Source organism: Silurus meridionalis, chromosome 1, assembly GCF_014805685.1.
Source record: "Silurus meridionalis isolate SWU-2019-XX chromosome 1, ASM1480568v1, whole genome shotgun sequence".
NCBI lineage: Eukaryota > Metazoa > Chordata > Actinopteri > Siluriformes > Siluridae > Silurus > Silurus meridionalis.
In genome coordinates, this window is record NC_060884.1 from 25,334,873 (window position 1) to 25,354,630 (window position 19,758).

The 19,758-nt window shown below is 36.0% G+C and overlaps 1 protein-coding gene across 13 annotated transcripts in view; it reads right to left on the reverse strand.

Annotated features, from left to right (window-relative positions):
* Window positions 1–19,758, reverse strand: part of sgip1a (SH3GL interacting endocytic adaptor 1a) — a 55,045-nt gene that overhangs the window by 20,472 nt on the left and 14,815 nt on the right. For 12 of the 13 annotated variants that reach the window (XM_046844775.1, XM_046844868.1, XM_046844803.1 and 9 more), the window contains exons 2-7: window positions 7,271–7,334; window positions 6,765–6,789; window positions 5,305–5,367; window positions 4,347–4,401; window positions 3,198–3,379; window positions 135–146 (exon numbers count right to left, since the gene is read on the reverse strand). In XM_046844775.1, coding sequence (XP_046700731.1) covers window positions 135–146; window positions 3,198–3,379; window positions 4,347–4,401; window positions 5,305–5,367; window positions 6,765–6,789; window positions 7,271–7,334 — 401 coding nt within the window. The remainder of the gene's footprint in view (window positions 1–134; window positions 147–3,197; window positions 3,380–4,346; window positions 4,402–5,304; window positions 5,368–6,764; window positions 6,790–7,270; window positions 7,335–19,758) is intronic. The other variant, XM_046844794.1, reaches the window with a different exon arrangement.

The window sequence follows — 19,758 nt, forward strand, 5'->3', positions numbered from 1 at the left end:
CTATGACAGTGCAACGGATTAACGGATTAATTCCAGGCACTAAACAGACACTGGACCATGCCAAGCCATGCCCAAGAACCCTCTGCAATAAGAAACACAGCACTCCTGAAGAGACAGACGGGGAAAGATCTTACCGGACTGCTCCTCTGAGGAGGCAAGCATTAGAGAGAGGAAGAAGGAAAGAAAGCAAAATACCACATTAGTGTAGGTGTGGTTGCATAGGCTTGGAAGTGCATGGAAATGAAAATGCATTACATATACTTTGAACACAACTATTAAAAATTAGAAAAAATATATATATCATTGTCTTTTTTCTATTAAGCATGGGTTTTTAAACATAGACGGATTAAAGACTACCTACAAAAAAATAAACAAAAACGTGACAACCACTGTTAGGTTCAAAAAGAGGATCATCCTGGTAAAATTTGAGCTATAGTTCTGTTCATTCTTGGGAGTTTTATGAAAATTGATTGCATGACTAACCATATACCAGTTTCTTAACCCTAGCGAAGGTCTAATCAATACAGCCCAAACAGCACCTGCAATCCAGCACATGGTTCCTGTGTGCTATATTAGGAAAGCCTGGGCCTTTGTGTAAAGTTTCAGTTCAACTCAGCTCACTCCCAAGAGAATACAGCAGCCTACACAAATTATCAGTGTTCTCAAGTACAACACCAAATACAGAGAGCTGCGTTTCCCTCGTTCATCTTATCAGACCTGTTAACCTTTATTCAGATTTTATGCTCAACCCATCGCCATGGTTACAAGAAGGGTGGGCTACAGACCTTAAATTTTATATCATTACTTGCAGTAAAATTAATACTATAAGCTTCTGTTTCATGTACATTTACACCAACACCCTGACTGTACAAGATATGTATATATTTTTTTCTCAAAGAGTCAATGAAAATCCATTTTGAAACTGAAGAAACACCAAGGGACAATTTAGTATAGGTTTTTGAAACCTTTGACCATTGTACGACTGTATAAAAAAGATTGCACAAGTTGGACAATTAATTTGTGTCCCTTCTCTAGTAATCTTTAAACCACCATTAATTACAAATGAAACCAGTGATGATGGACAGGTTGACGGATGAGGTCAGACAGGAGTCTCCATGGACTATGATGTTTGTGGATGATATTGGGATTTGTGGTGAGAGTATGAAGCTGGAGAGAAGAGGAATAATAGTCAGTAATAGTAAGACCTGTGATGATGTATGGATTAGAGACAGTGGCATTGAGTAAAAGACAGGAGGTGGAGCTGGAGGGAGCAGAGCTGAAGATGTTGAGATTTTCATTGGGAGTGATGAGTATGGACAAGATTGGTTTATTAGAGGGACAGCACATGTAGGACGTTTTGGGGACAAAGTAAGAGAAAGCCAATTAAGATAGTTTGGACATGTGCAGAGGAGGAACATGGGGTATATCGGTAGGGGAATGCTGAGGATGGAGTCACCAGAAAAGAGGAAAAGAGAAAGACAAGGAGGAGGTTTATGGATGTGGTGAAGGAAGACATGCAGGTAGTTGGTTTGAAAAAGGCAGACATAGAGGACAGAGTAGTATGGAGATGACTGATCCACACATGCGCACACACAGAAATGAATATATAACTTACATAACTTTCCCAATGTCTTGGAAAAGGAAAAATATAAAATAACACTGCTATCTCTTAATTAATATCACTAGAAGTGTATTCTTTATTTCTGAAGGATGTATTAGATGCCATATAATGAGACTTTGTGTTGTGTTGGATTTGTGGTGTTGTGAAGGATGTAAAGAACATACAATCCTGTCAAAATACCAACAATAAAGATGGTCTAAAGGACCACACAGATTTAAGTGATTCTTGCTTCAGTGCGTGTGAATAATTTAGCGATGCGGCTTTCATATGACACACACTGCACTCGTGCTTCTGTTCTTGCAGTGTTATGTCATGCAGCGTCACTGTGCCTAGTTTCCGAGCTGAATTATTGAGGAAGAATGCTCGTACACCTGAGACTTAGTGCGCACTAGACCTGTTGCATTAGGACAGTCACAACGCACGTCTTGCCTTGAGTACACCATCAGAGTTAATCATGCTGTGAAAAGACACGTTTGACCTTTAAAAAAAGAATCAATGAAACATACTTGCTGTCTTATACGTCAGTGTATTAAAGGCAAAATTACAATGGCTGGCTTTAGTGTCCACATTGCTAGGCACTAATCTCAATTGTCTTTTGGGGCAGACTGAAGCCTTTTGTTGAGAAATTAAGAGAATATTCGATGACTGCACAAGGATATTTCTCATCAGAATTGAATATGCAAGTCAAAACAATAACATACTTGCATTTATATACACATATAAAGTGGTTTATAGTGGTAGCTCAGTGGTTACTGATAGGAAGGTCAAGGGTTCAAGCCCCAGTATGTCAAGCTGCCACTCTTGGGGGCTTTGAGCAAGGCCCTTAACCTTCTGTGCAACAGGAGCACTGTGCTCTAACCCCAGCTACCTAACATTGTTGGGATATTCAAAGAAATAATCTAACTGTGCTGTAAAGTACCTGTGATAAGCATAAATCACATTTCTTTCACCTTAAAGACATTAAGACATTGGAATTTCACATGGAAAGTCACTCGTTCAAATCCCAGTACCACCAAGCTGCCCTTGCTGGTCCCTTGAACAACACACTTTACCCTCATCTGTTTAGTTGTAAGTCTCTCTGGATAACGGCTTCTGCCAAATACCATAAATGTAAACTGCTTGCTTGCTCAATGTCTTAGCACCTTAGTTTGTTTTTAGCACCTACAATAAACTACAATTAAGTGACAGCTCCTGACCTTCCAAACTCATGGCTCCTGCAGAAAATCACTGCATGTAGCCCACAAAATCAGCCGCAACTTGTCATTTTGTTAACGTGGATTGTAAATAAAAAAGGAGTCCAAAAGCTGCCACACCCTGAGAGTCAGTCATTATTCAGGGAGCAGCATAGAAAGCTCTATCACCGTTGCCTTTATGTTCTTCTGAGCGTGTGATATGTGGTATGAATGAGCATCAGTGTCGAAAGGAATATTTCTCATCCAGTTACACTAAGTAAACAGCATGAGCAGAAATGTAAAAAAATTAAATAAAAATAATAAAACCTCAAAGCAACAGTGTGGGAGGCAGGAGGAAAACCGTACACAAACAGCAAATTAGAGGTAATGTAGGCCGGACTCACCAGAGGAGAAGGAGACAGAGTTATGTTGCCTATGGAGGCTTTTAATTCATCTACCGAAGGAGCCACAAAGTCAGCATCGTCAGCAAGCAGGGGTTTGATCTTGATCTTAAATTTTTTGCGCTGATCCTCCTCTTCCTCCGACTCACTCGATGAGAAAAAATGGGACTTGTCTTTAGGGGTTGGTGGTTAGTTGTTAAGGAAAGCACTTTGAGGAGGGACATAATCATTAGTCAAACAGAGCACAAGAGCTGTATCACTTTATAAGAACACAAGTAGGGCAGCAGCTATCGATTATTCAAGTAACCGATTATTCCATCAATTAATCGAGTGAACAGATAAGAAGTAAGTTTTCTTTATTAAAAGCAATACTAAATATACAAGAGAAAAAAAAAGACGGGTCTCTTACAATGAACAAGTAATTTGTTTCCTTTACAGAAAAATTTTACAGTTTTATAGCTGAAATTGCATAAAAAAATCTGTAAATACTAAACCTATTTAATCGCCATATTGCATCAAAATGCAAATATATAAATTAATAAAAAAATCATAAATAAAAATATACAAATCTATTTTAAATGACTTTTTATTAGGTAAACGCACTTTACAATGTTTTCTTTATGTTTTATTTTAAAATAATCCCAAACTTTGGAAACTTTGTCGTTTTCTTAGGCCTGAATCTTCTCACCCTCGCTGTTTTCTTCCCATTCATCCCCTGTGCATTCATCAGTGTCTTCTGTTTGTATGGAAGCACATTTCTGCCACATTAAAAATAAAATAAATTGTCTAATTCCGACTTTCTTCTTGCAATTCCGAGTTCTGCCTCTTCTGCTTCATCTGTCTTGTTCTATCTCCTCCAGAGCTGATTGTTAGACAGAGTTCTCTGCAAGGATCAAAAGCTTCGTTTGATACTATGCAACTCATTTGATTATATCAAAAGAATAGATATTAGTATTAATTGCAAGAAAAAAATCCGAATTAGGAGAAAAAAAGTCAGAAATGCAAATAATTTGCCTCTATGCATTTTTTATTTACTCGAGTTACTCATGGAATCATTTTAGCCTTAAACACAAGTGCCAGACAATGACAATTAATGCAGAATATATTCTAATCAAAACGTTTCTCATATGGAAAAGGTGCAAATCAGGATATCTCCATCTTCATCTGGCCTGATGCTATAACCTTCGTCATCCACCAGGGGAGAGTTCTACAACATAAAGCGATAAGAGTCAGCTACACTAATTTTTACCAGGGATAGTTAGAGATATATAGTTTTAATTAAAAAGAGGTTTGCCATTATTTTTAGATTTTTAGCAAGTCCTACACAAAATAAAAAATATATCACATATAATAACCTTGTGCTCTGGTACATCTGATAAAATGCACATTATCAACTTGTGCTTATTAATATTATGAACAGCAGCTACGCTAATTCCTCTCCTCTGCTTCTCTTTCTCTACCCATCCCAGTGCATCCCGAGGTTGCGCGAGGTCCCACCTCATGAAGATTATGGAACTTTAAAGATGTAGATGCCAACCGCGCAAACATTACAAACCATCTAGAGACGTACCAGCGCCATTTGGATTTCACTTGATGTAGTGTTTGAACATTAGACCTCTTTGAGTGTTTAAAGGCTCTGGCATTGGGAAGTTGGTGTTGGATCTATGATGATTTCAAATGTGGAGCTATTTTATGAGATGCTCAGTAGCTCCTGGTTCCATAACGTCAACCGAGTGTATAAAACTGTAGAAAGGACATTACTCATAATCTTACATTCTGGTGCTCATGGTAGTTTTAAGATTTATAATCATACTCTTGATATCACCTAAATGAGGATGGTTCCTCTTTTGAGTCTGGTTCCTCTCAAGGTTTCTTCCTTATAACATCTAAGGCATTTTTTTCTTGCCACAGTCTCCCCAGGCTGCTCATCAGGGATGAATACACATCATTCACCTTGATTCCTAAATTCTATTAAACTGCTTTGAGACGATGTCCATTGTGAAAAGCGCTAAAGAAATAAACTTGACTACCAAAAAATAATAAAAATGAAAAAAATAAATTAGATATATTTTTACAAATGACTATTAATCTAACAAAATAAATTGCTTACATATCGGTCCCAGTCAATCTCGCCATAGAATCCATTGGGAGCCCCATTGCTCTTCTTTTGTGGCTATGAGTGAATCAAATCAGAACTCTGTTGCATAACATAATTTCATCCACATCCAATAATTATAAATATATATATATATATATATATATATATATATATATATATATATATATATATATATATAGTGGAACCCCGTTGTACAAGCATAATTCGTTCTTGGAAATTGCTCGTGTGTCCATTTGCTCGTATGTTCGAACTGATTTTCCCCATAGGAATGAATGTAAAAGTGATTTAATCCGTTCCGAGATCTCATTTGATCTGAAATGGATCTTTTGCTGGACTGAACAACGAGAGCGACTGAGTGATACATCATCAACTAAGCGACTGATGCAATTTCCTCGTGCCTTCGAAATTTGCTCGTGAAACAGAGTAAAATTTTGCGAGCGAGTGTGCTCGTATCTCTGTTTGCTCATACTATAGGTTGCTCGTACAACTGGGTTTTCCACTGTATATATATGGCACTTGTATATATATAAAGATAGATAGATAAATAGATAGATAGATAGATAGATAGATAGATAGATAGATAGATAGATAGATAGATAGATAGATAGATAGATAGATAGATAGATAGATAGATAGACACACACGCATGTAATTAAATCAGCGGTTTTCAATCCTGGTGCTCATGCACGACCCTCCTACACTTTTTTGGTGTTTTTGCTGTCTCATACTGGTGTGAGTCAAAAATTTGATCTGAGACATGTCTATGAATATTTTATTACAGATGAATTAAATTCATCATGGAAAGATGAAGAGTATTTGAATTACCTAAAGAAGACAGCTGAGGAAAGGACAGGAAGGTCAATGAGAAAGAGACTCCCTGAGACAATGACTATTTCTATTGGGAAAGATGAATTTGTCTGTTTTTTTTTTTTATGTGTGTGTGTGTGTGTGTGTGTGTGTGTGTGTGTGTGTGTGTGTGTGTGTGTGGGAGAAACGTTTGAGGCCAATTTCTATCATTTGTATTATATTACTAGAACTGATGATTAGTGATTATTAAAATTCACATTTAATTTCAATTTATACCATGTACCACAGATTTGCCTGATTTAATTGGCAAACCTGAACTACCGTACCTTGCAGGAATAACTGTTTAATAACTATTGTGTAAATCAAATGACTCATGGGTGTGAACTGTGTGAGTTAGGGTAGGGTAGGAAGAATACTAAAATGTGCAGGGTGGTGGGTCTTTGTGGATTCTTTTTTGACTTTTGTACTTTTGTGAAGGATTATCGACCAGGAAATTGAAAAATAAATTGAAAACCCAGAAAGGTAATACTTTACAAGATAACTGCACACCAAAATAATTTGACAGCTTTTCTATAAACAAAGAAATGCAACTACGAATATATTTATATAGCTGTATATTCATAATCTGGTGAAAAACTACTTACTCCTCCTTCTCTCTCTGGTGAACCTCTGTGAGAGAGAGAGAGAGAGAGAGAGAGAGAGAGAGAGAGAGAGAGAGAGAGAGAGCGTAAAAAAGGGACATGTGTCATGCTCTTCCAAACTCAGTTAAACACTCAAATAGATGTTCCCTGGATTTTAACACAAACACACTTACACACAAAGAAACACAAATTGGAGGTTGTGGCTGGAGCTGCTGCTAGATAATGGACAGAAACAGCTTCACTGTGTTGATTTAATGCTCCCTTAAACACTCAAGCGTGCTTTCTATCATCTGTGCAATGCGAGTTCGCTAAAGCAGCTTACAGTCACGACACATTCAGTGATCGAGCAATGAATCAGTCCGCTAAGGGATTGACTGAACGGCTGTATGGTCAACAGCACTGCAGTATTCAGAGACAAATATGAACTATTGAAGGCTGTTTAATCCTTAAAAAAAAAAAAATACTTCATCAGCTTATAAGGCCTGTCTCATATCAAAAATTCAACTTACGTGGAATCAGTGTCCTTCTCTTTTTTCCGTATCCCAAAGGCTTTCCTGGTACGTTTTTTCAATCCTGCAAATAAAAGGAAAGATGAACTCAGACACCAGACTATCTGAATGCCAATGTGAACAAAGCACAAATACACTGACGATTCCCAGAGATTTTAACAGACACTATACACTGTGACAGACAAACTGCACTTTGTGTATGTTTGTGTTTATAAAATGAATGGCACTTTAAAAAGGCGAGTGGAGACTGACCCATGACTTTAGAGATCAGAACAAAGGCCTTCATGCATTATTAAATCACACTCTGTCGATATTTATAGTCATACTGAGTGGGTTGCTTTATACTGCACAGGGCTGTTGAGTTCCTGATTCTGATTAATTCCTAAAGGTGCTAATTAATTTTCTATAACAGCATTATTTTATTAGCGCTCACTGTAAATCAAATCATAGGTATATATTTTCATTGTTTATCATTTATTTGTTGCCTGAATAACATCTAATTCATGGCTCCACATAATCTACAAACAATAATCAAGAGACTAAAAAAGGTTTAATTTATGAAAGAAATCTCCAGTGTTTCTGTAAAATGTCTGCTACAAGAAGACTGTAAACTAATGGAAGTCAGTGCATTTGACACATACGACTACAGGGGTGTCCTACCTGAATCATGATGCTACGGCAATAGAAACCATCAATATTATAGAGAAATGCAGTATAACAGAGTGCTCCATAAAAGACAGGTATGTCATAGAGCAAGAATGAATGCAATTACTAAAGCAAGAAACCAAATGAACACAATTCAACAAGTCTCCTTTCACTTCATCCATGGCTGCGCTGCCTGCATGAATCATCTCTGGCAGAAGCATCAATATTAATCTCATTAAATGGCTCCGGGTTTTTCTGTGGATTTGAAATTGAGGCAAATTGTGTGTTTTTGTAAGGATTTTACAGGAAAAAATGGCCAAAATTATAAATGGGTAATGAAAAAGTTTACCAACTGTTTTGAACTGTTTCAAGTGACCTTTCCTCAAGCTTTTCTTTAGAATGCTCTTGCATATGTTATATATGTATAAGAATATATTTGAGTTTGTGCAGTTTGCTACAGATGTGGGTTGCTAGTTCCGACTAGTGCGCTCTCTGTCCATCCAATCAAACAACTTGAAAATGTCGATGTGATTGGACACCTACTAGAGGGCCTCGGTGTGGAACAATTGCAATCTGATTGGCTAAAGCAACAGCCTTCAAGAAACATGGAGTTTAGGCTAAAATAGCTTGCATATTCTCGCTCTGAAGGCCTTATAGCAGACAAATATCTTTGACCTTGGCAACAAGTGATGTGACGGCTGAAATCTGATTGGATAGAAACTCCACCCTAACCTTACACTCACTAAAAACGCTATAAAATTAAGAGAATAGACTATTGGGAACAACTGAATACAAATTCTTCTACAAAAATATATATTTATACTATTATATATTATAATTATGAAAAACATAAGTCCATCATTCTGATAAAGTGTGGGCCAGCACAGGAAGCCGTACTGGTCCTGACGGCCTGCCACTGCTGTAATCAGTAAACAATGTGTGTCATTCTTTGAAAAAAAACTAAAACGTTTAGTATTAGCAAATTGCTAGGTTGCAAGAGGAATAAAATAATGCTGTTGGGGGAACTTTGAGGTGCTTTAGGACACAACACACAGAATGTTTGTTGTTTTTTGGGGTTTTTTTTTTGTAAATTTCACTATTAGCAGGACAAAACCCCAAGAGGTCTCTCATCTAATCATAAATGCTTCCAAAGAAACCCAAAGCTGTTCTGAAAAAAACTGATCAGTTCACTTGTCAGGAACATTAACTATAAAAAGGCTCATTTGGAATTAGCTGTAGAGTATATAAAAGTTGGACTATGCTCTAAGCACTCCACAGGGCCTGGAGAGGAGTCTGGCACACATCTATCCCGCCAGGAATTGGGAAATGAGGAGGAGGCTGCTGCACGACAACTGGCTTTATTGATCTTTGCTAAATATTTCCACACTCCTACTCAGAGCGTCCCATCTGGCACACAAAGCAATGTTAACACTGACTAGTAAAGCATATCCATATCCTTTTCCTCTCTCCTCTCTTCAAATATTTTTTTTTTCTTTGCATTACTGCTTAATTTGGTATATCTTGATCAAAGTTGTTTTTTCCACCTTAATATAGTACATTACTAAATTCCTGCATCTCCATAACGCATGCAACCGAAGAAGGAAGACGAAGCAGCGTATCTGTGTCTCACAAAAGCACCTAATTCACGCAGCTCGGGTTGACCACATGCGTATACTTTGATTCACTGCCAGTGATTCTAATCCAACATGCATTAGATTGAAGCCAGGGACTTGTTTAGAGCATTAAGAAGAAAGAAGGAGGCCCACAGAGACCCTGGAGGATTGAATCAAGCAGCAGATCAGGATAATCAAACAGCCGTCTCTCCCACTCCCTGCTGCGAAGCCCGCTGCACACACCCACCAAAGGCCAAACACACAGGCTGGAAAAACGAATCAGTGTGGCAGAGGCAATGCCAGCCTAAAGACCCTACCAAATTAAATATGGCAGAACAGTGTACATTCTCAAAGATCATCTTCAGAGAATAAGCAGAGACAGTGATATTAAAAGAGATCTCCTACATAGCACATACTGTAAGTCTATTACACAAACTAATCAGTTTTAATTTTGACATCTACAGTTGCATTACTTTCTGTATTTGCCTTTAGAGATGATTTGATCCTGCTGCATTTGTCTATTCCCAACAGATAGGCTGGCCTAACAACATCCGTATACGTGCACATGTGACCGATGCACTAACATAATTAGCAGCAACTAGCCAGGCCTAATCTTATCGAGGGATAACCATAACAACACGGCTTTCCTGTAAACAGGAAGTGAGGAGAATCAAGAAAATAAACTGCATAGCCTGCAACTGAGGGAACTGCAGGAAAAGGGAAAAAAAGCAGAGATGTATTTAAAATAATATTTTACAGTTTGTGAAGTATAATGATCTGGAACAACAAAAAAAAAACTACAGACACAGGAGGTAGAAAATATACTCAGTTTAGACTTGACACTAATATTGAACCTTTCGTAAAAGTTACAATATAAGTATATATCTAGTATATAGTCGAGTATTATAGCCCCTGGTGAACCCACGCAGCACAGCTTCTATGAAAAATTATCTTCTCTGTTTACTGAGCACAGTCTGTAAAGCAGATTGCAGATAAGTATCGTGCAGTACCACTGAGACTCCCCAGTGCCATTGGCTTCAGAAGATCTTACCACTGAAATAACATAGACCTTTCCAGCATCAGTTTATCCATAGGGACAGCTAGATAAAAGCCCTAACTTATATTAGCTATTTGACCTTAATCTTAATTCAATTGAAATGATAATTAACTTTTTGGGTGAGCAATGATAAAAAAAAATACTGTAAATTAACTGCTATAAATCAGTGTTTTATTGATTTTAGTGTAGTGGGGCAGTGGACTCATTGCCCCATTTGGTTCCATTATTATAGTTGTAACTAGTGGTCAACAACAGTCCAATGCCTTCTCTTTCTGTGAACATTTCCAGTGTTGCAGTAGAGAAGACTTTGAATGTATTTTCTGTAATAAATTAGACTAGCAACAAATATAACTAGGATTAAATCTAATAAGTGTCCAAACGCAAAGACTAAAATTAGTAGGGCTATGATGTATAGAACCATTTCTATTGTAAGATATATTGCATAGATGGATAGAAAGAATTATGAAAATTAAGGAGAATTATGAAGTGGACAATGTCCACACATCAGAAATGTCTGCACAACACTGACCTTGTTTTTTTCTGCAAAGGCTGAGAACGAGGCTTTAGACTGCATGCTTTATAACTGTATGCTGCCAACTATCAACTGCCCATTATGTGGTTAATCCAAAAAATCACCAAATAGCAGCCTGAAGCATAAGTCAAGCATGATTTCATCCTGTCCAACCAAGATCTATGGTCTGAGCTAGTCCTTATTTACATAAGTAATATATCATTTTTAGGCAATCAGTTCGGAACAAACACATCATTTATAACAAGTTTTGAAAATGAAGCAGATCAATAATAACCAATAAACAAAAATAAATCATATCTAATATTATTTGTGTGTGAGCTTTTGTGTAATACTTATTTTTTACAATCATTTTTTGCTTATATTTATAAGGGTGCAAGTATTTTTTAAGACGACAGTATAACATGTTTCATCATTTCTGTAGCACCTGACACACAAACCACATCATCTCCCACATAATGACTCATGCTAAAAATGACTAAGTGCAGAGTGAAGCCAGAAAAAAAAAAAAACACCTCCAAACATTACTCTTACATCTCATGGCCTCATATTCACACTTACGACACTCTGACAGCAAATGCTAGAGCTGCTAATCAGCTCTAAACATTTACACAGCACCAACTAGGTGACTGCACATACTGAAAAGACATTCTGCTCGAGTTCCCTCAGTGCGCGATGCACAGCACATGCCCTTAACTGGGTCAGAGGAAGAGAAGCTCAGCTTGTTCAAATGACAAAGCAGGCAAACAAGAAAAAAGAGAAAAGCAATGATAACGTAATAGTTTAAAATTACAATAGATAATAGTGTAAAACTGTCTAGAGAAACTATTGAATTAAACTTGTAATTGGTTACCTCTTTTTTGATTATTCATTAATTATATTTTTGTAATAGTTATATTTTTAAATGATCCATTTCATGAGGGTTTATTTATTATTTATACAAACCCAAATCTGGTTTATTAGCCTTTTAGTCAATTTAATTTTAAATGTGGAAAACACTATATATACTGTATAGTGTAGTGAGTTTTTACTGCCCACATTTCAAAACCATAAATATTCCATATATACCCATAGGGAAGATTCTCAGATTACAGAAATTGCTTACAAAACACACTCTGGCAATCAAAGCTGTTCATATGAAACTTTTTTTGGATCAATTATTTCATTTCATTAAAACTACTGCAAACAGCAATAATCCATGCTGAAGCATGGTCCAGATAAAGACCCAGTCTGTGTCCCACAAAGCAGATTCTAGTTAAACCACAAACCAATAATCACCATAGTTTCTGTAGCAGATCCTCTGTTGTCGCTTTTTGTATTTACCCGGCTTAAAGCGTAAAGGTTACTAGCTACATCATAAAGAACCCCTTATGTTATGTAAAGCATTATTATGTGCCTATATGTTTATGCAATATTTTATATCCTATCCAACACAACACCTAACCTACTAAAACAGAGCAGGAAAAATAGAAAATGCACAGAAACTGCTTAGGCTAATTGTATGGCTTCATGTATCACTGCATGGCAGAATTGCTGAGGCAGCACCTAAAGCTCAGGTGGAGAGAGCCTATAGAGAACTATAACAGCAGAAATATCAAGCTGTAGCTTATTTCTATCTTATTTCTCTCTCTCTCTCTCTCTCTCTCTCTCTCTCTCTCTCTCTCTTCTCCGATCTGATGAAATGCTCATAGTATTGGCCTAATCCCAAAACTGGAACAGACACTGTCTGGAGACCTAATTTCAATCTGCATAGATAATGGAAGTTTGAAGAATCATATGTACATGCACATAAGCAAATAGTCAATTTATCTGATTGATAAAAAAATAAAATAAAATAAAAAAAGAAAGAAAGAACAGTTTTTTAGTGGTTTTTCAGGGGGGGCTTTAAGGCGTAATTGAATTAATAATGATGCTTACTTTCCCAAATGGGATCTAATTGAAACACTGTGATAAAAAAGATTATATAACATAAAACTATATGTAAGCAACTTCTTCTAATACAGTGCTACTTCACTGTATTAGATTATATTTGACTACTACCATGTAATTCTCTTTCTAGCAGCTATTTTTTCTCTCTTGAAGACAATAAAAAAGTCTTAAAGCATGTTACCAGAAAATGCAGGAAGACCCTCCAGTGATGAAAAACTCACACTCACTGAAGTGCTGACACTGGAGACTCCTTATATGAATGTTAAACACCCACTTCTTACAGAAAATGGCTTCATATCAACTACTAAACCCTTTTCTTTGTAAATGACAACATACAAATTTGAAGTTAATTATTAGTATTGGAGTATGCAGATTGTGCATCATTCAGACTACACTGAATTAGTTGTAATTAAATATGTATTAGCAAGTATAATAATTTAAACCTGTGATTTGCTTTACATGCGATAATGTAATATAAAGTCGCGTGCTCTGCGCACCTTCAAATGGGTAACAATAAATTGCCCTTAGGTGTAAATAAGTGTATGCATGGTGTCCTGCAATGTACTAGTGCTGTGTTTATTATAGCTTTTAGCACAGATTTCCATTGGAAAAGCTCCAGATTCCCAGCATCCCTGATGAGGTGGTGTTCTGAAGATGAATGAAAGATTCTCCATACAGCTTGTCAGAGCTGCTGTTACAGAAATGATTCAACATTTGGACCAGGACATTTTGAGAAATCAACATTTAACATTTGCTTGTGGTATAAATGAGATTAACATCACCCTTAAACAGGTTGAAGCAAAATCAGTAAGCATTGCAGAACATCAATACAGAAGAGAGGATCAACTGTAAGTCTAATATAAGATAATGCATCAGTACTATCACTTAGAGAAGGAATCAAATAGAAGTTGTTCACAAAGAAGAGTCTATGAATCCAAAGAATAGGCCAGAATGATTTATTAAATTTTTTCAACAGAGCAAAACTACTACAGTTTAATATAGAAGAATAAAGAAACATCATTAACATGCTATACCCACTTCAGGGTCTCTAAGCACAACTAGACAAGGCCTGTTTTTCTTTGCCAATAGATTTTACATCACCCTGTCCAAACAGTGCGACCGGATGATGAAAAGACACCTTTTGAAAGTGTCATTTCATCAACGGCACCAGAGCGACCGACAGACCGGCTCTGTAGATATGGCAAGATATCAGTTATGTGAGCAGACTTGTTGGCTGATACTCTGCACACAGCTCGGGGCAAAGAAAAACAAAAGAATGAACAGGGGACACCATTAGCCAAAGGCTTTTCCTCAGCAGCCTGGCTAAGTGACTGTTGTCATTGGCACCTTGCTTTGGTGTGTTTCTCTTAGACTTGATCTATCACAGAACAATGACACAATTTATGTTGTATGAAAAAGTGTAGATTCTAGATGTGCCATTTGTACCTGAACACAGTGGTGTTTTTTTGCATATGGTTATTAATGCTAGCAAAACAGCTAATAATTAAACTGAAGAATAATCTTATGTTAAAAACAGAACTAGGTAGTGTACTAAGGGTCAGCATAGACATACAATACTGCTAAGACAACACAGCAGTGCTAGTTTAAATGGTTTGACCACAATATAAAACCATTAATATTATAAACTTATAGACTTATGGACTAATCGAGTCTAATAGAATACATAGTATGCAGTCTCATAGATATTAGACCTTACCACTGTTTAGTTCTTGATATTATTTTGATAATAATATCCCTAAAAGCACAGCTCTGCCAGTACTACCGATTACAAGAAAAAAATAAAAGTGTGCAGATATAGATATGCAAATTTGTAACACCCAGAGCTAAAGTTGTTCATTTGTGTTTTTAGACACAGCAAAACCTTCAGGATGGAACTATTTTCTGTTTTTTTGCAATAATGTACGAATAAACTCAGCACTTCAAATCACCTTCAATTGAAATTCTATATGCAGCAGACTCTTGGACTAGAACAAACACATAACTCCACACTTCCTTTCGCCTTGCCACTGAATCTGAGTTGTGTTTCACTTACTGACAAAAAGACTCATGCAAAAAAATATGCAGTCACTGAAAAGTTCATACAGATTACTATAACATTGCTCCAAAATCTGCTGAGTCAGGATAGCACAGCCCACTGTCATCTGTGAATGGAAATGTATTCATTGGAATTAATTTTTTTTTTTTTACATTTAAAAATATTTTGTCTTAAACATGTAGATAATGGCCCAAACAAATCTCAATGCCCCTTTTCTGTTAATTAATTAATTAATTAATTAATTAATATTATTTTAAGAGTCTAGACCATTTGTCTGTATTACAATGTGGAAACATAAATAGCTGCTAACACAAATGAGATGGCTGGTTATTAATCTGTGACAGTCAGCTCATTGATACATAAACAGATTATTATTAATACAGATCAGATTATTATTACACACATTTTTACCATTAATCACAATTAAGCCATAAAAAATTAATTGTAAATTTAGACTATTGTACACATTAGGTGATTCTTGAATCTGTCCATTATAAAAATTAAACTATTACTGTACACATCACCTTAAAAGAGCTGTTGGTCAGAACCATCAGCCTCCAAAAAAACTCCTACTATTAGGGATGAAAACCAAATAACTATCAAAATGGTGTCTTTAGATGCAATGTGTAATTAATCTGCAGCTCAATACATATGTTAAAATGTACAATGTTTTTCTTTTTAATTGTTCAGACTTTAGCTGTAAACAAAGATCTGTCTTTTATTTATTCTCAAAGCACACAGAGCTGTTATAATGTTCATTATCACTTAGCAATGGCAGTTTGGTTCAGTGAGGCATATAACACTGTGCCACATTTCTTCATGACAGAAATAAAGGAAAGCATGCTGTGCTTGTCATCGAAAACCGATTACGTCGATTAGACACTGTAAAAGACGTCTAAATCTAATGACTGAATACTTAAAGTACAGCTGTGACCCTATATCCGAGACAAAAAGCAAACGGACGGCCTGATCAGCTGGCCCAGTTCAGAGAAACATTAATAGTCTAATGGGTGCAAAAGGGGACAGCTGCCATGTATTGAACTGCACTTAATTACATAATACTCACACACATACGCATACACACTTGCGCACAAATGCACGTTGTCCAGGGAACATAGAACACAAATTGCATGACCCTTATGAGTCATCCCGACATTTTACTTTTGTGTTAATGCACTATAATATACTAAAAGTGCACTGCTTTCCCCATTTTTATGATGTTATTGCACTCCAATTTCCTGAAATCTTCGAACCATTTGTTCTTTTACTCTGCTTTTCGGGCAAATAAATTTTTTTTTTTAAATCTGGAAATCTGCCTTTCTCTAATTAAGATGTTGATTTTGGCAAATGTTCAGTCTTAAACCCAATAAGCTGGAGTGCTTAGAGCCTTATATTTGCGATTTGTTGAGTCACAGTACTGAGCAATTTCTGTTGAAGGTCTAGGCCTTGTGCCTCAGGGTAAAAAGGGAAACAGTACTCTCCTGCCAATATACTGTAATAATTTCAGCTGGGTGAAATCTTTGACGTTTCTGTTAGTGGAACAAGCAGTCAATCTAATGGTTTATGTCCATGTCTGAAAAAAGAGAAATTACATTGAAAGTACACTAACAGAAAGTCTAAAAATATGTCATAATTTCTGGTTACTATGAGAAAAAATTTTCATAACACTTAAATCTGAGAATATATATCCTGTATTATGTTTGCAACATAATTTTGTAGACCACGTTTATTTGTGATAAATATAATTAATTTGAAATTAATATAATCATTCGAAAGGAATTTAAGGAACTTACCCCTTAAATTATATAAAAAAAAGTACTAAAACTTATCAGTGTTTGTATTTTTAACAAATGAATTCATTTAACAGTAATTGAAATGCATTAAAATAGTACATAATTATACATTATACAATTATACACACACACATTATATATATATATATATATATATATATATATATATATATATATATATATATATATATATATATATAACACATTCAGTGCTGTGGTTTACTGCAATCAATAATTTCACCATAAATAAGGTTGGTACATAAAGAGGGAAATGGCCATTAAATACTGAAAGAATTAAATGTGTGTAATGATATGGCCTCATAAATAGAAAGCTAGAATTTATACAGGATAATAAATAAAGACTGAAATAAAGACTTCCTAAAAGCACAAGCAATTACAATCTTGTGAAGGTACTCACATGTAATGGGTTAGAAGAGCAAGAGGATAGTCTGAGAGTAAAAAAATATAAAACAAACAAACAAATAAATAAATAAATAAAAACACAACCAATATTTGTCCCAAATGGCCAAGCTTTCCAGACCATGCTTGTCCAAGAGCTTCGCAAAATTGGTACTGTTTGCAAAGTCAAACAGATATTATATTAAATCTGAAATTTCCCAGGAGAGTAACAGTGGGGAATTTGAATATATCTTTAGTCACAAATCTTCCTTTAAACCACCAAAGTCTGCTGTAAGCATAAACAAGAAATACTGTCACTATCTAGATAACCAGAGAAGTCGATATACCACAACCTTCAAAGCAGGCAACACACATTTTTATTTTCCTAAATAAATGTGACATTTCATATCTTTATACATCAGCCCTCTAAAAAACATCGAAGACTAAGTCATCATTAACACCAAATGGAGCCTTGATGTTTCTCAAAGAGACAGTAATCAACTAATATTATTATTGCCTGTAAGTAAAGTGGACACATCACTTTAGGTGAAATGGCACTAGACAACCCATACTTTATTTTTGTAACCTTTCCCGAGTCAAATTAAACACAAACTTGCCTGCTCTTATTCTTTCACTTGTATTTAGATCTAAAGATGTGCTAGGAACATGTTTCTAAGCCTCATTCCCCTATGTCCCCAGACAAATACCCTTCTGGCACATTGACCATCTTCAAAAATATTTAACCATTATTCTTTATACTGTGAATAAATACCACCTGTCAGTGGGGCCAATGATAAAAAGAAATGGCAGACAATCAAGCCACTTTATGTTTATACACACATTAGCCATACAAACCTTGTGAGGCAGCCAATGTCTGTTTGTACTTTCAGGTGGCAAAAAAGAAACTCTTTTCAGCTAACAAATTCCCTCAGGTAGTCAAACCTTTAGTTACTGTATAAAACAAAATCCAGGAAGGAAATGCTCCTCCCACTATTAGCAGATGCCTGTGGAATCATAATAGAAATGTCATTTGGAACAACAAATGAAGGGGTGGTGGCTCCTGTTCATACCAGAGGATAGGTTTGTTTCATTGGCAAACAGCTGTGGCTCCAGTTGTAAAACATGCTTGATGGATTATGAGATACACAGAAATATGAAGTGGTTGATGCATGGACAGTAGATTATACATTTCCAGGCCAGTGTACATGGTCAATTTGTTCCTATTGCTGTCAAAACATTACTGCGCATCACTTGCTTTCATTTCCTGCCTCGGTCTGGAAGTGGGTAGGTCTGGAATGTCTGTGGGCTTTCTAGCTAGCCCACTGTCATTAATTTTATCTGACAACGTTTTCTTTAAACTTATGTAAAAATGGTATTTCAACTTTTTACATAAACACAACAAAACAAAGAATTTAGTAAATTCTCCATATGGCTCCACTAAATCTGTTTTGTGTATTTTATTTTATGCCTTGCTGGTCATTTTAACATAAATATACTCATGACGTCAAATAGCATGAATGAGTGGTTCTGACTTTGTAAAGGACTGTGCCATAGTCACTAATATTTACAGTAACCTCAGTTGATTTTATACATGTGGTGTATGATGGACATTTGAATAGATTCTTTTTTTTTTTTTACAGCACTGCTAAGTAACAGGAAGCCACACATACTTTTGAATAAGTGAAGTAAAGTTTATGCTTGAAGTGTGTCATATTGGTTCAACATATATTCCCAGATGAAGATGCGCTCCACATTAGATAAATATTTTTGCCTCCATATTTTGACACTGGCACCAAGCAAGCACTAGTAGTTACAGTAAAAGTAAAATATCTTTTGGCCTTTGTAATGGCTCCATCATGTTCTAACATGCGATGTAACTACAGTAGATGGGTCTGAATTTTGATTGGTGCTGTCACATGACCAAGAAAAGGCCAGAAAGTATTTATGTTTAAATCATATGATTGCATAGCTCATCTCCAAGGGCATGGAGGCAAATTAGCCTGCTTGAGAGTCATTGTGAGCATTTCGAATGTCTTTTTTAAATTTTATTTTAAATAGAACGTGCATGCAAAAACATGCACACAAATAGCTATAGACTCCTCCATACAAAGTATGTTCAAATACTCAGAAAAGCTGGTGTTTTATAGAGCTTGTATGGAGGTTTGAAATAAAAACAGACATAGGCATTTAAAACCAAGTTTGTGGTTATACTGCACTCATTCGAATACTCTTCATTTTCTTTTTATTACTTGCCGTTGCTGATTTGGAAATTCAATGGAGGGTCTATTAAGTAGCAGTAAATTCTAATGAAACCTAATAGGGATGACTCATCATTAAGACAAGGACAAAAGCTGCACAGCGTCCATCAACACTGTACTGTCCCTCTTACAGTCTAACACAAAAACACAAAGAAAATGGCAGTCATAAACATAACCCTGTAGACAAACCATATCCCAATTGCTTCAGT